Source organism: Hemicordylus capensis, chromosome 2 (genome assembly GCF_027244095.1).
Source record: "Hemicordylus capensis ecotype Gifberg chromosome 2, rHemCap1.1.pri, whole genome shotgun sequence".
Taxonomy (NCBI): Eukaryota; Metazoa; Chordata; class Lepidosauria; order Squamata; family Cordylidae; genus Hemicordylus; species Hemicordylus capensis.
The window spans coordinates 267065742-267081679 of record NC_069658.1 but is presented as its reverse complement, the minus strand read 5'-3'; the positions used below and the strand labels follow the sequence as shown (position 1 = coordinate 267081679).

Sequence of the window (15938 nt, the reverse complement as noted above, 5' to 3'; positions counted from 1 at the left end):
ATAAAGTCATACATTTGTTCAAGGTGGCTTATACCTCAGCATTGGATGGCGGAAACATACATATATACATATTTTTAATACACACACAGAGCAATCTTTTGTATGCTCTGGAGAGTCCCCAACTTACAAACAGCTGGTATTACAAAAGTTAGTTTGTAAGTTGGATGTTCATAACTTGCAACACATAATTCCTATGCGGAACAACTTGTTTGTATGTGCGGCTTGGCATTTTAAAGTTGGGGACTTACAGCATAGCCTAGTGGCTAGAGTGTTGGACTAGGACCACGAAGACTCGAGTTTGAATCCCCATCCAACCATGAAACTCACTGGGTGACTCTGGGCCAGTCATGTATTTCTCAGCTGAACCTACCACACAGGGTTGTTATGAGGATGAAGATAACCATATACATCGCTATGAGCTCTTTGGAGGAAGAGCGGGATATAAATGTAAAAATAAACATGGGTTGTTTATAAGTTGAGTGTTTGTATGTCAAGGAGTGCCTCTACAGTCATCCCTTGCCAACAGGAAAACCTCACGGTTGTCGAATTCGCAGTTGGCAATGCATTAAAGTCAATGGGAAGCAGGGGGTTAGGGGAATCGCAGTTGCAAAAGGACTGCAAAAATAGTTAAAAACCACTTTTCCATTTCCAGATCTATGCAGGAATGTAGATCCCTCCTCCCTGGAGCATTTGAGCAGTTCCCTCATTTTACTGAACTCCCCTCCACAAACCTATTAATACATTTCTTCATTCCTCAGAACACATTTTTCTCCCCTCCCAACAGTCTTTCCTCTTCTCCCAAAAATGTTGCTCTTCAAGCTGTCCCTCACTCTGCACCCCTGAATCTATGAGAATGAAGAACCTGAGTAAAAGGTCAAAGTTCCGCCCAACACCACATTACATGGTTCTAGAATTGCAAATCATGAAATGGCTTCTCTTTCTATTCTCAGCATAACTCATGTACAGTGAAGTCAAGCTCCCACTTGCCTGTGGAAGGGGTTATTCAGGATGTACATATTGCACAGGGCTAGTTATCAAGAAATGGATCGTTTTATATAGAAGACCAGGGAACTCCACTTAGCAGCTCCTGAAGAAGCCACCTGAAAGTTCTCAGGTGGAGAATCCTGGCACCATTTCCAGTGACTATGTGGCAACCTCTGAGCCTAGACCAGAGAGCTCATGGCATCAGCTCCCAGAGTGGCCCAAGACAAAGCTGCTTTATTATTAAGCACTAGTATTTAAGTGGCAAACTACTTCTATGTTTGGGCAGAAAGGTGATATATACATGCAGAAGACAAAAAGGACAGACTTTTCCTTTCTTATAAAAGTGTTTTAATCCCAAAGGGTTTTGTTGATGCTGGAGCCCTAACGGGCGAGGCATTATGTTATGTGGCCGCACACACGTGCGGGAGAGGCAGTAACAAAACAGCACAAAAAACTCCCACCCACAAATACACAGATCAAATCCTGAACAGGCATATAAATACTCTTAAGCTATGTTGCCAAAGGTAGCAAGCTCAGAAATTGATGCTGGGGCTTTCTCAGGCTGGATGCGGACTTATGGCACCCCTTCCCTTAGCCGATACTCTGCCTCATGCTCCACTAGTGCGGAGGTCAGAAAGGCAGTGCAAGAAAGCTCGAGTTAAAGGAATAAGGCACTTTTAGTCTATTTGACTCTCAATCATCTCAGACTGGTGGCGAAGCTGAAGTTACAGGCTACCTGAAGAACGGGATGGATCCTTCCTGCCCTCCTGACAGCAGCTAATTATCTGTCCATGGAGCCAGTATCCTTTTCCTCCTCCCCTCCACTCCCTGCTGAGTTAATAAACATGAATTCTACTGTGATGAGAGAAAACAACTTTATCAGGAAATGGTTTGTCCTTCCCCCTCAGGCTTGGAAAGATAAAAAAAAATAATCAAGAGACTGGGCATTAGTCACTTTCTTTTAAAAAAAAACCCACCTGAACTCCCTCTAGGGCAGGGGTGGGTAAACTTGGCCCTCCCACTGTTATTTAACTGCAAAACCCATCATCCCCAGCCACAGATTTATTGTGGCTGAGGATGATGGGAGTTGCAGTTCAACAACAGCTGGAGGGCCAAGTTTGCCTACCCCTGCCCTAGGACTAGTGTGAGGGACCGATAAAGCCCCTACCACCACCCCTTCAAAATACAGCCTCCTATTAAGAGAAAATAATGCTTTGGCCTAATTAAGTCAGGTCACATAAGGGCTACATGCATTCCAGATTCAAGGTCGATGCATAGGCTCCTGCTGTCCCCTTAGCATAACTAACACTAACACACACAGGCACAAGAAACAAGCCACAGCTGCAAGTAATGTCAAGCTTACAGATTAAGTGGCATCAAGCTTCTTTTGTACTAAAAACAGAGAACCTCCCCTTCCTTCACCAGCCACCTCTTTGATGGAACGCAATCAAAAAAGGGCCCTGGATCTTCTCCAAGTTCTGGCCAGACTCAGGACAAGTAGTGACCTATTGATCTGTGAGAAGAGCCAAGCACTCTACAAAGAGCTTGAAACTGTCTTTAACAGGAACAGAAGAGTCTCCAAGCAGCTAGTGGCCTAAATATCTACAACATATTGCACAAGTCCCCATTTTGATCACATTCCATCCAAGTAGTGGCTTGCCAACCAAACTGAGGTCCCCCTTAGCACAGAAGAGGCTTCTGGTTGCTATTTCAATACATTTACTTTTCTTGCACCTGTGGAATAGTCTGACTCCCAGTTTCCCCTTGTTGATGAGGCAAGATCCTCTCCGCACCTCAGCCTAGACAGAGGGAAAGAAAGAAAGAAACCAGGCCAAGCACTGAGGCTGGGGTCTTACTTGGAATGGCTGGACAGGAATGGAAATGAGGGCTAGGGAGGGGAGATAGGACTGTATCCATATGTTGCTTTCCAGCAAGACCAAGAAAAAGCATTTTTACGCCCAAAGACAGGGAAGGCAGGTGCTAGGCATAACCAAAAGAGGAAACAGCCAGGGCACTTAAAGGAACATCTCGCTAAATAAATAGAAGCTGCAGGGACATCATCAAATTCACAAATGCAATAAAACGTTAATCCAGTCCTGCTGCTTCAGGGAGGTTCTGGGGTCCTCTAAGCTCCAGTACTGATCCAAGTGTACAGGAGAAAGCCAGAGTGGAAGCCTTGAGACACTGCTTGCCCGGGGTCACTCTTCTGTTCCTCACCAGTGCTGAGGGTGAGCAGAGAGTCCTTGTGTAAACAGCACAGTGCCCATTGGTCTCTACGTTGTCTTGGATAGGACTGCATGCCAGCCCCACTGTCTAGTTGGTTAGGCAGGGTTGCTGCCACTGACCTAGGATTTCACGAGTTGCCCCCAGCGGCAATATCTGTGCCAGGGGCAAACAGCTCAACAATCAGCAGGAATAAAGAGGCAGTGATCACACACACATCAGCCTGTTGCAGCAGGAGAAGCCCAGGTGCATGTGTCCGCTCTGTGACAGGCTGCCCCAACGCTGTCCAGAGGCCACCATAGTCACAGGCTAGTGCCAGCTTTCGGGACTGTGGGCTGCTGCACTTTGCGTCCATTCTTCTCTAAGAAGGCAAGGAGCCAGGGGTGTGCCAGGATCTGCTCCAGGGAAGGTCGCTTTTCTGGGGCCAGAGAGAGGCACCACTCAATCAAGTGACGGCACTCTGTCAAAGGAGAAAACAACCATTCATATTGCACCTTCCGACAGAGCAAACAGCACGTTACAAAGTCTAACAACATCTCCCATGTTGTTTAACATCTACATGAAACCGCTGGGAGAGATCATCAGGAGATTTGGTGCAGGATGCTATCAGTATGCTGATGACACCCAAAGCGATTTCTCCACATTAACAGCATCGGGAGAGGGCATAACCTCTCTAAATGCCTGCCTGGAGTTGGTGATGGGCTGGATGAGGGATAACAAACAGACTGAATCCAGATAAGACAGAGGTACTCATTGTGTGGGGTCAAAATTCAGGAGATGGGTTTGATCTGCCTTGTTCTGGATGGGGTCATCCCCCCCCCCACTGAGAAGGAATAGGTATACAGTCTGGGGGTGCTTCTGGATCCAAGCCTCTCCCTGGTGTCCCAGGTTGAGGCAGTGGCCAGAAGTGCCTTCTATCAGCTACAACGGATACACCAGCTGCATCCGTTTCTTGAGAGGAATGACCTCAGTACATATGCTGGTAACCTCCAGACTGGATTACTGCAATGCACTCTATGTGGGGCTGCCCTTGTATGTAGTCCGGAAACTACAGCTGGTTCAGAATGCGGCAGCCAGGTTGGTCTCTGGGTCATCTCAGAGAGACCATATTACTCCTGTATTGAAAGAGCTACACTGGCTGACAATATGTTTCTGGGCAAAATACAAGGTGCTGGTTATAACCTAGAAAGCCCTAAATGGCTTGGGCCCTGAGTATTTGAGAGAACGTCCTCCTCATCATGAACCCCACGGCCCACTGAGATCATCAGGAGAGGTCCGTCTGCAGTTGCCACCAGCTCTTCTGGTGGCTACTCGGGGACTGCCTTCTGCGCTGCTGCCCCAAGGTTTTGGAATGCACTCCCTGCTGAAATAAGAACCACCCCATCTCTGACAGCTTTTAAAAAGTCTTTAAAGACATATCTGTTCACCCAGGCTTTTAATTAAATACTGTTTTAAAATACTATTTTAAACATTTTAAATTGTTGTAACATTTTAACTTTTTTGTTGTTGATTTGTTTTAACTCATATTTTTACTTTGTTGTAAGCCACCCAGACACGTAAGTTTTGGGCCATATAAAAATGTTAAAATTATAAATCAATAAATAGTGAGGTAAGGCTCATAAACAGATAGCACTCCCCATTTGAGAGGTGGCAGCTGGAGAGAGGTGCTGGAGGGTAATTACTTTCCCAAGGCTACCCAGGTTCACAGCACTGCAAGGCCCTTCCAGATAGAGCAGCGACTTGGTTCAGTTAAACAGTGCAAGAAGGGTCACTTCCACAAAGGAGAGTTGCTCAACTTGGGATGTAGGCCAGCCCACCTCAAGGCCAAAGTCCTGTCACATGCGCCTACCAGTAGTCCCAGCTACTGTGAAGTTCTAGGGCTGCAAATTCAGAGTAGTTCAAATAAAAACATAGGAAGCTGCCATATACCGAGTCAGATCATTGCTCCATCTAGCTCAGTATTGTCTACACAGACTGGTAGCAGCTTCTCCAAAGTTGCAGACAGGAGTCTCTCTCAACCCTATCTTGGAGATGCCAGGGAAGGAACTTGGCACCTTCTGCATGCAATCATGCAGATGCTCTTCTCAGAGCAGCCACATCCCCCTCGCCGCCCAGGAGAATATCTTCCAATGCTCACTTATAGACTCCTATTCAAATAAAAACCAGGGCAGACCCTTCTTAGCAAAGGAGACAATGCATGAAAGTCAGTCTTCTCACCAAAGGATTGGAAAGTATCTGGCACCTAGAAACTTATGGGGCCTATTAGCACACATATAAACATTGTGTACATATGGCATTTGTATCCTGCCCTTCCTGCAAGCAGCTCAGGCCTCCAAGAAGCTCCACACATGGGTCTTACTCCCCCTATTTAGCCTTACAACAATGCTGTAAGGTAGGTTAGCTTGAGAAAGAAGTCCTGTTCAGACATCATGTTGTACAAGTGTACAGATGTCTGTACGGTCATATATATTCTTGCATGAATGACTGTACCTGTGTTCATTTTAAAAGTGAACCTGAATACAGATAGGAAGTTTGCTGCTGTACCAGTGCTCAGCATAACATATGAATAACTGTACCCGTGTACGCTCTGCACTTGTACAAGTGTTGAACATAATGTGTTAATAGGGCTAGAGCAGGCTTGCTTAACTTGGGCCCCCCCAGCTGTTTTTGAACTACAACTCCCACATTCCCCAGCTATGGGAATTGTAGGCCAACATCTGTAGGAGGGCCAAAGCAGAGCAGCCCTGACTGGCCTGAGATCACCCAGTGAGTTTCATGGCTGAGTGGGGATTTGAATCTGGGTCTCCCCAGTCCTAGTCCAATACTCAGATGTGCTATGTGTTTTTATTGTATATTTTAGTCCTCTTGTGAGCCTCCCAGAGAACAATTTGTTATGGGGTGGCTAACACATAGAGATTTATTTTTTTTACTGATGATGATGATGATTACATCACACTGATATATAAATGACCATGACAACTTCAGGCACATGCCCACTGGGCTAAGATGGCCTAGGGTCAACAGGAGGATTCTCACCTGAAGACACCCTGCAATGATAGTGAAGTTTTCCAATGAGGATCTCCTCATCACGTTCAAAAGGGATGTCTCCACACACCATATCATATAACAGTACTCCCAACGACCACACAGTTGCAGGTAAGCCATGGTACCGGTGGTATTTTATCCATTCAGGAGGACTGTATACCCTAGTGCCTGTAGAAACAGAAAACAGCCAGTGAAAACATGACTAGAAGATACTCTATCATGTACAGGAACCGTGATAATATTACTAAAATCCAGACACGCAAGTTTTGGGCAGTATAGAAATATTGTATAATAATAATAATAATAATAATAATAATAAAAAAACAAACAAACAAAGGTTGCAACCCTATCACCAGTGGAGTGTGAAGGATGGCACTATCAATACCCAAGCTGCAAAATATTCAGGTCTAGACAGCCAAAGAAGCCTACACTGAACAAAAGTTTTGACCATGGGCATGTTGTTGCTCTGACTTCAGCTTCTCATCTGTAAAATGGGACTGGTGATTTCTCTGCAGAGTTATTGAGGAGACAGATGAAATTAAGACAACAAGAACACTACACAGTTAAAGAGTGCTGCTTGATGAAGCATCATAAAACACAGCAAGACTGGGTCACAGATGTGTCGGGGGAAATGAGGTATTCTACTTTTTTTAAACACACAGAACTGATGGCCCAATTCTCACCGAGGTTGTTAACCTGTGTACTCTGGACGGCACCACTTCAGGGCCTCATCCCCCACAACATGCCAGCTATTCTACGAGAAGGGTGTGTGGGGGGGTGGGGGGCTAGAATTATATTCAGTCACAGGAGCCTCCACCTGTAGTATGAAGTCGTGCAGTGCAGCCCAATCATGGAGATGGCAATTAGGCCTAAGACTTTGGGGGTATATACACAAGAGCACACTCCATTAGAGACTATGCAGTCTAGCATAGCTACCACCACTGCCCGATTCCATGTACAGAGAGATCAGCACACAATTCCCAGTGCAACCTGGAATTTCTTCTCCACAAGTACACCAGAAGTCTGTGCAAGCTAGAATAGCTATAGTGAATTAAGGAGTCATGGGCACATTGAGGTGACTGAGCAGGAGCCTTTGAAGCAAGAATTCTCAAGCTTTCATCATCATAGTCATAATCGCTATCCTACCATTCCCTTCTAACTGGGCAAAGAGGCATCTTTTAAAGCAGTGGTTCTGTTAGGTTCATGAGAGGAAACTTCCTTATTCATCTCAGCATAGCACATTTTCTAGTGGCTGGCTGCTGGTATTTACCCTGACTCTCTCTCTTTAAGATTGTAAGGCTTCTGCAGCAAGGAATCATCTTATTGTTCTTGCTATGTAATAATATGCCCTCTCTAAGAATCTATCAATTTAAGCTTCTCCAAGGACATAACAAGGACAGGCTGCTTGGACCTTTGATGTGGCTTGAGATCCTCACAAAAGGACCAGCTGGCATGTTCCAAACCAAGCTTTTTTCCTGATAGGGCTACATCCAGTGACCAATTCTCCCACGCGCAGAAATCTGTTTTTTTTCTTTGCTCCATGGTTCATGCTATGCTTGCTTCTCCCCCGCCCCGCCCCCATCCCATGTAGAACGTACTTACCGTCAAAATCAGTATACGGAGACTCCCGAAGCAATGCACCTGAGCCAAAGTCTATGAGCTTTAGTTCACCCTGTAGAAGGTCTACCAGGATGTTCTCATCCTTGATGTCCCGGTGCAAAACACCACACAGGTGGCAATGGTGCACTGCCTCGACCACCTGCTGGAAATAACTGGCAGCTAAGGTTTCAGGGAGTGGGCCCCGGTCTGTGATGACATCAAACAGGTCCTGAGACACGAGGGGCCGCTCCATAACTATGAAGTAGGAGTCAGGCTGCTCAAACCAATCCAGGAGGCGGACAATGCCTCGGCAACCTGGGGATGACACCTTCTTCAGCAAAAGGACTTCCAGAGGGACAAGCGTACCATTCTGGAGAGGAAACAGAAGATAGACCAATCAGCATGTGGTAGCCTAAGCATCAAGAGGGCATCAGTGCATGGCAGCTGTAAAAAAATGAGGCATATTCCACACTAGGGATCATTAGGAAGGGGACTGAAAATAAAACTGCTAATATTATAACACCCTTATACAAATCTATGGGGTGGTCACACTTTGAGTACTGCATACAGTTCTGGACACCATCTCTCAAGACACTGTATAACTGGAAAAGGTTCAGAAGAGGCCCCAAGATGATCAGGGGACTGGAGCACCTTCCTTCTGAGGCAAGGCTACAGCATCTGAGGCTTACAGGGAGACATGATAGAGGTGTATAAAATTATGCAAAGGAGTAGAGAGAAATTTTTCTCCCTCTGTCACAATACTAGAACCAGGGATCATCAGGAAGGCCAGGAAATTTAGGACCGACAAAAAGGAAGCACTTTTTCACACACCGAATAATCAGTCTATGGAATTCTCTGCAATGGGATGTGGTGATGCCCACTAGTTGGGATGGATTTAAAAGGGGCTTAGACAAATTCATGGGGGACAGGTCTATCAATGGTTATTAGTTGGTGGCTATGAGCCACCTCCAGTCTCAGAGGCAAGATGTCTCTGAATACCAGTTGCAGGAGAGCAACAGCAGGAGAGAGAGTGTGCCCTCACCTCTTGCCTATGGGCTTCTCAGAGCCACCTGGTGGGTGACTGTGTGAAACAGGATGCTGGATGAAGATAGGCCTTGGGCCTGATCCAGCAGGGCTGCTTTTATGTTCTTATCATAGCAGCCTGAATACAATAACCATCAGTACAGAAGGACTGGAACTCACCATGTGCTGGAATTGCAAGACTCGCTCCTTGGCAACATATTTAATCGCCACCTGAAGGGGAAGAAAGGAGTGAAAGCAATACGTTTAGAAATCAAGTTCACTGGACTTCAAGCACAGGTCTTTCACGTCAGCTATGGTGGGGCAGAGGTGGAAAGAGGGCTCCTCCAGCAAGCACCCTAATATGTGAATTAAGGTCCAAGTCATAGGTAACTTTGTGATGAGAAGCTTCTCTGCCATAGCTGGTTCCTCTGCTCTGTCAGTTTTTCTATCCCTTTGCAAATTCCAACATTTGAACGTTGCTTTTGATTCCATAAAGCAGGAGAAGACTGTGGGCTAGATTCCTTTCTACTAAAGTTGATCAAAGATTGTTGTATTTAGTCAGAGCCCTTTACACTTGCATTTTATAGTTATAATACTTTATTTTTAAAAGTAAGAGTTAAAAAGTTACTCATGTTGTAATTGATCAAATTACAACAGATACTGCAGCCACCAGATGGGTCAAACAGGGCTGGCTCAGTTAGTTTTAAACTTTTATATCAATTATCTTAATCCTGAATTGGAGGATAAGGGGGGAAAAAACCATTTCCCCCTTCTCCCATGTAGTATCAATTTTATAACATGCAGATGATACAGTCTTTCCCCTACACCCAAGTGGGCTTAAGACATCTGCTGGTTGCAGGAGAAAACCATCAGTTTCTACTGCAAGGTCCATGTGAGGCATTTTTATACCAACGAAATTGCATGGTTCTGATACTCTTTGGTCTGTGGTTCTCACTTTGACAAAACACAGGGCATGTGGAATTCCATTCCTTTCTCAAACCCCCTCCCCCCACTTCAATACATTTAAGATTTTGCCTGCCACAGCAGCAATATAAGCATGTGTGAGCCATGAGCCATTCACAACCAATACAACATGCATGTATTCTGCAATCAGGTTTCTGCGCTATAGTACAAAAATTTAATATGAGAAAACAGTGTGTTCAGTTTTGTACAACTAATGTATTCATTTCTGTGTTCTGCAGTGTCTAGCCCAATATGGGCACTATATACTGCAGTAGCAATATGTCCTTCACCACAATAGGGGTATTGCAGAGTAAGCTCCTAATAATTAAATGGTCAGCTACCAGGAGACCACATTGATGAGCAATCATGGGCTCCTGTACTCCAAGTCAAGGTGAAGGCTTAGCAAACAACCTATCATAGTGGGGACTTAACTCATAAAGGAAAGAATACTGTTTAGTAGACAGGAATTGGTAGTGGGCATGAATAATGGGAGATTAAAGGCAGGGGTGTAGCTATAATTGAGCTGATGGGTTCGAAGAACCCAGCCTCCCAACTCCACCCCTCCCTATTTTCTTCATCATCTTCCTCACTCTGAGGGGTCACCTGAGAGAGGGGCAAACACGGCCCCCCTGATTAAAGGTAGCAGAGTTGAACGGTATGGGGCATAAACTAGAACAAGACTCTCCCATGCCCTTTCCATTGTCCCCTGTCTCTTTCCCCTCAGAGGCTGATCTTCAAATCCAACCCCGGATCTGGGACGTGTAGTGTGGATAATCCACTGCAATACCCCACCGCTTCCCTAAAAGATGCTGCTCGCTCCCATACTCACTGGGAGAGAATCGCTGAGCCGCGTGCCGGCGTATACCGTGCCGAAGCCGCCGCTGCCGATCAATGCCCCCAGGCCATAGCGTGTCTCCAAGGTCGCCTTCCCTACAAGAAAGAAAGCGGGGCGTCAGGGTGTGTTGAGTTCGCTTGGGGCAGGCAGGCGCTCCACGCCCGCCTCCATTCTGGCTGCAAAACCTCTCCTCCGCCCGAGGCATCCATTCACTAAGGCTCCCGTAAACTGCCACACGTGCTGGTACCCAAATAGCGAGGATCCTCCTCCTCCTCGGCTGCAGCGGAGACCAATGGTCCTTCAGAACTCGGGTGGCAAAGGGCATCCCGAGCCAAAAGCATGGCCACCCGGAAAACTTAGCAACTTCGTAGTCAGGTGAAACCTTCTCCCCAAGCTGAGCCCCACCACCTTCCTCGACAAAGCAGTGCTTACTCAGCCGCGTGCGTCTTAAAATTCCTCCGCTTTACCAAAATTCCAACTCCACTCCGAAGATGGCCAATGGGAAGGCGAGCCATAGGAAGCGGGGAATTGCTCAGCCTATCAGAGGTTCAGCCAATTTCGCTCGGCCACCAGCAGGGCGGGGCTAAACCGCCAAGGGATGAAACAGTCGGCGAGACACACAGCAGGGGGTGGGGCGGAGCGGGGAGAGAAACTAAACGGAGGCGGGTATGTGAGAGTCCCCAACGAATCAAAAAGGTAGTGGCATGCAACAGCAGCCAATCGAGGGAAGGCGCGCGAGGACTCCTCTTTCTCTTTACCGTCTGTTTACCCACGTGTGACATCCGCTGGTACAGCCTTTTAAATTTGGGTTCTGCAAGAAAGGGACAATATACTCTCAACCTGCCAATTCCCTTCACTGCTTTATGATTTTTGCCTGGGCCCAACTTTTATCTCCCTTCCTGCTCTTAAAGCCGTAGGTCTGTGCCCTTTTTCACAAGGATGCTGACGATGCAGGCACCCGCGGCTGCAAAGTACGGAACCAGGAATCCATTTCAGCCTCAACTGACTTATGGAGCGTGCATTTGTTCCTGACACGCTGATGAGAGGCAGCGGCTCTTTGCTCACCTTGCTTACCGACAGCTGCCCCCCCCCCTTTGACCGCACAACAAACCACCAAAGTGGTGTAACTGCTGCTGGCACTTTTTTGTTGTTGGGTTTTGTTTGTTTGATCGCTTTTTGGCAAATGTAAAATTTAATTGGGTGCCCCCGACATATACCACCACCAGGGTTGTCTTATCCAGATTCTTGCACAAAAGGGGCAGTTTCCCCCTCACAGTTCCGGAAACGGGGCGGGGAAACCCTCTAAAAGTCTGACTCTAACAACGAAGAATTCCCTTCACAAATCCAGGGAATTATGAGAGGCCACCCATTCAAATATTCTGCAAACCAGTACTCTGGAAATTCGATACTCTGGAAATTCAGCGTTTTAGTAATCAATTGTTATCTTTAAGAGGCCTTCTTCCCCATTCTAGTAATAGCGCGGATTTGCCCTAAAAGTTGAGAAAAACAAAGCTCCAGCAATCAACCTCAGATTCCAAACTGTGCAGAATTCTAACCTTTGTATATCACCATAGACTCCGCATACTAGTTGCAACCTCTGTTTGGATGTTCTTTCAAATATCCCTGCCTGTATTTTACAATCATTCAGCGCTCAGCCTCGTGTGTGGCAGTGGACAGAGTCTCTCGGACCTCGGAAACAGCATAGACTTGTTGGGTGGTCACAATCGGCCTTATCAGCCTAGTTAAAATGGGAAGTTTAACGAACTAGCCGGCATTTGCTATGGAAACGACGAATCAACCCTGTTGGTTCAATGAACTGAGACGCACTTTGCAACAGAACAGATGCCCCTAATCTCCACTCCAGGTGACCACATCATCTTTTCCAACTCCGTCAGCAGAGCCTGGTGAGTTTCACTTTCCCGCACTGCAGCCTTAAACGATAAGCCGAAACCTGTAAACTGTTTGTGTATCTATCTAAGCCCCATTGGAATGTCAGAAATGCCCCCGAGTCAGGGAGGGAGGGAGCTCTAGCCATAAACTCTTTGACACTGTGATTGGACAGCGGCAAGTTGAGGTGCAACGGGACGTTCGCTCGGCCAAAGAGAGAGAGGAGTAGGGGTCGATGGCGGGCGGGGAGTCCGCCCAAGGCAGGGTTTGCCACATTGGATTCCAAAGCACGGGGCGTCTCCTCCCTACTCCTCCGCCCCACCGGCTGCTCCGGAAAACAGACGCGTTTGTTTATTATGTACTTTGTGGGAGACACAACGGTGCCTGGCTGGCAAGAGGACAGACAGAGCAGGGGATAAGCAGCCCAGCCACGTGAGATCAGCTGCAAGGCCAAAGTGCTGGCCAGCAATGCGCCATCTCAATGAGGGTGGGTCCTAAGGGGTCATTCCTAAAGTGTGTCACCAGGAAGGGAGGGGGGAAGGAAAGTGGCGACAAGGGGGAGAAATGGTAGGGGTTTAAAAGTGTGATGTTGCTTTTTTAACACAGGGGAAGAGGATAATGTAAACTTTTTTTTTTTAGTGGTGGTTTTTCAAAGTGCATACATTAGCAAGCACTGGCAGTGGAGTTTCTATATCATTAAAAATGCATTCTTCACATATACAAATTGACTCCTCATTACCGGTTTAAAATATATGTTGTGGAGTCACTGCATGTGGCTAAAAGACCCAGCTGATAGATTTAATAAGTGCCGTCAAGAGCTGCCGCATAGGAAATCCTAGTTCAGGTCTCACCTCTGCGGTGAATACCAGCATGACTGACTGACTGACTGACTGACTCTCTCTCTCTCTCTCTCTCTCTCACACACACACACACACACACACACACACACACACCCTTTTGCAATATGAGGATAGTTACACTGAGCTATCTTACAGGGCTGTTGTCCAGATTTCTGAAAAGATTGTGACATCTGAGACTCTAAAAGTCTCTAATGCTCAGTAGGACATAGAAAGCTGCCTCCTACTAAGTCCACTGATCCCTTCAGATTGGTATTTCTGCCCTGACTGGCAGCCGCAGCAACTCTCCAGAGTTTCGGACAGGAGAGTTTCCTGTCCCTACCTGGAGATGTTTGGGATTGAACCTGGCTGGGACCTTGTAGTGGCAAAGCAGGTGCATAATAACTCAATTACAGCCCTTTCTCTTTAGTAGCAGTAGCATGAAATACTTTGGGAGAGACAAACTGTGCCAGGGGGGAGGGGGTTAAAAAGGATGACTGTTTTGTTTTTTCAATGGGACACATTTTATGGACAGCTACCAATAATCAGCAAGCACAGAAAAGCTTGCTCACCCATCTCAGTAAACAGCTTATTATTTTTACAGCTGTAGGGACAAATGAGTGCATGCTGCCAGTGGGGAGCACAGAGGGTGTTCAAGGCCAGAGATGCTGAGAATATACAATCTCCTTATTCCGCACAGACCCCAAGTCTTCATTCAGTACAGTAACACCCCCCCCATGGAGCGAACTATTCAGTGCCCCCGCATCCCTGCTTGAACCCAGTTCTGAACCTAACCTAGATTAAAATGGGGGGGGGGAGAAATCTACCAATGGCAAGCTTGTGGCCCGGGGATTACGTTTTAAGCGCACTAGCCATAGGAAGAGACTTTTGCAAAGTCAGGAGCTGCCGGCAGAAGTCAGCACCGAGCTAGAACTTTGCGACTCCCTTGAAACTCCGCAAGAAGGATTCTGCTGGAAATATAGCAGAGCAGGGATTCTCAGGTTTTAATGTCCCCTCATCAAGGAAATAACTACTTGAGCCTCTAAAGACATAAGGCAGAAGAGTTGGCTTGCAATGCTAATGCTTAAGCTTAGCAAGCAGATCTGAAAAAAGTGGGGGAAGGAAATATGTGGGTTACAGGGCCTCCCAACTGGATTTAAGAAGTCCAGGCCTAAAAATGTTAGGGGTGTGTGTGGAATAGATGGTTGCTCCATTGATCCCAAGCACTGAACAGAAGCTATCGCGCGCGTGTGTTTAAAACCTCTTCTGGCTGTTATGTACCTCCTTTCAGACACCCACTGCAGCCTCATATGTGTCATGCTGTATTCAGTCAGGAGGGGACCCATCAGCCTCTATGACGCTATCTACCCCACATATTTTAATTGGCTTAATCTCCCTTCCATCTCCCTAGAGAACCTTGGGAACTGTAGTTCATTGGGGTGGGGGGGGGGGACGAATCTCGAGCGGAAAATATTCAGTGCTCTCACCAAATTTCAATCCGCAAGATTATTTCGGGGAAGCCATGAGTAGGGCACTGACATAAAGGCAATGCAAGTGTGTGATGAAACCATGCTCTTTGGGGATTCTTCTCGGAGGCTTTGACATCAGACGGGAAGCCCATTGCTGCCCGATGGACGAGTATCCAATCCAGAGTCGAGAACAATTGATCAGAAAAGACGAACCAGTGTCCAGGTTGGGCTCCCACTGCAAGGGGGCTACAATCTGACCCTAACACTAAGAGCACAGACTCCTCCCCCTCTCCCAGAGATACCGCTGACCTGGCAACACTCTGCACAGAAGGACACTCTTTGCCTATACAGTCCGGAGAAGGTGCTTTCTTGCCACTTTCCTCAGCCGGCGTCTCGAGAAAGTCTCCCCGAATTATGCACGCTACAGCCCACCATGCAGGCAGAGCAGCTCGCCTCCCTCCCTCCCTCCGTGGCTCCCTCCTCCCTCCCTGGCTGGGCACTTACCCTGAGCCGGCTCATCTTTGGGGAACCCCGGGCTAAGCACGCCGTGGTGGATCTTGGGAGGATAAAGCACTTGCACCGAGGACATCGCTATCACCTCGCCCCCAGTTCGCCGGACAGGCGTGGAAAGTTCCGAAGAAGGCGAGCAGCCAGAACCCACGCTCGCTCGCGACCCTGAAGCAGCCAGCAACCTGAATCCAAGCAAAGCCTCACGGCGTTGGGAAACGGACTTAGGCCCGCCCACCGCGGCCGTGGCCACGCCCAGCTCTCGTCCCAAGCTGGGCTCTGCCCCTGTCCCTGCTCCGGTGCAGCCCCCTCCCTCTCCCCCCGCCGCCCGCTGGTCAGCCCTCGTCCCTGCTTGGCGTGTGTTCCCTGGCAATCGATCGTCCCCTTTCTTCGCAACATAAAACGGCCCGGTGCTCTAGTCCAAGTCGGCGGCCGACATTCTTTGCTTGGGGAAGCGGATTCTTCGAAAAGGAGCCGCCAGTGATAGAAATGGAGCAAAAGAACGTCCGAGGGTGCAGCAGCATAGGAAAGGCTGCTGCTGAGCGCAGATGAGCGGTATCCCTTAAG

General features: G+C 47.5%; 1 protein-coding gene across 2 annotated transcripts; it reads right to left on the bottom strand.

Annotated features, from left to right (window-relative positions):
* Nucleotides 1–1309: 1309 nt before the first annotated feature.
* On the bottom strand, nucleotides 1310–15550 carry LOC128345049 (serine/threonine-protein kinase pim-3-like). 2 transcript variants are annotated; one of them, XM_053296367.1, is made up of 6 exons: nucleotides 15369–15550; nucleotides 10667–10767; nucleotides 9055–9105; nucleotides 7855–8221; nucleotides 6244–6420; nucleotides 1310–3667 (listed from the first exon to the last, which is right to left on the bottom strand). In XM_053296367.1, exons 1-6 carry the CDS (start codon nucleotides 15451–15453, stop codon nucleotides 3510–3512), a joined length of 939 nt encoding a protein of 312 aa, XP_053152342.1. In that variant the 5' UTR covers nucleotides 15454–15550; the 3' UTR covers nucleotides 1310–3509. The 2 variants fall into 2 exon arrangements, with proteins under 2 accessions (XP_053152342.1, XP_053152341.1); XM_053296366.1 differs by lacking the exon at nucleotides 15369–15550 and adding an exon at nucleotides 10920–11098.
* Nucleotides 15551–15938: the final 388 nt, after the last annotated feature.

What these genes read in the sequence shown, in the direction of transcription:
- LOC128345049 (XM_053296366.1), bottom strand. Translation starts at nt 11,013, where the DNA reads ATGCTTTTGGCTCGGGATGCCCTTTGCCACCCGAGTTCTGAAGGACCA. An exon ending in GGCTCAGCGATTCTCTCCCA is followed by an intron (nt 9,106 to 10,666) that starts GTGAGTATGGGA and finishes CTTCCCCTTCAG; the next exon opens with GTGGCGATTAAATATGTTGC. An exon ending in TCTTGCAATTCCAGCACATG is followed by an intron (nt 8,222 to 9,054) that starts GTGAGTTCCAGT and finishes TTTCCTCTCCAG; the next exon opens with AATGGTACGCTTGTCCCTCT.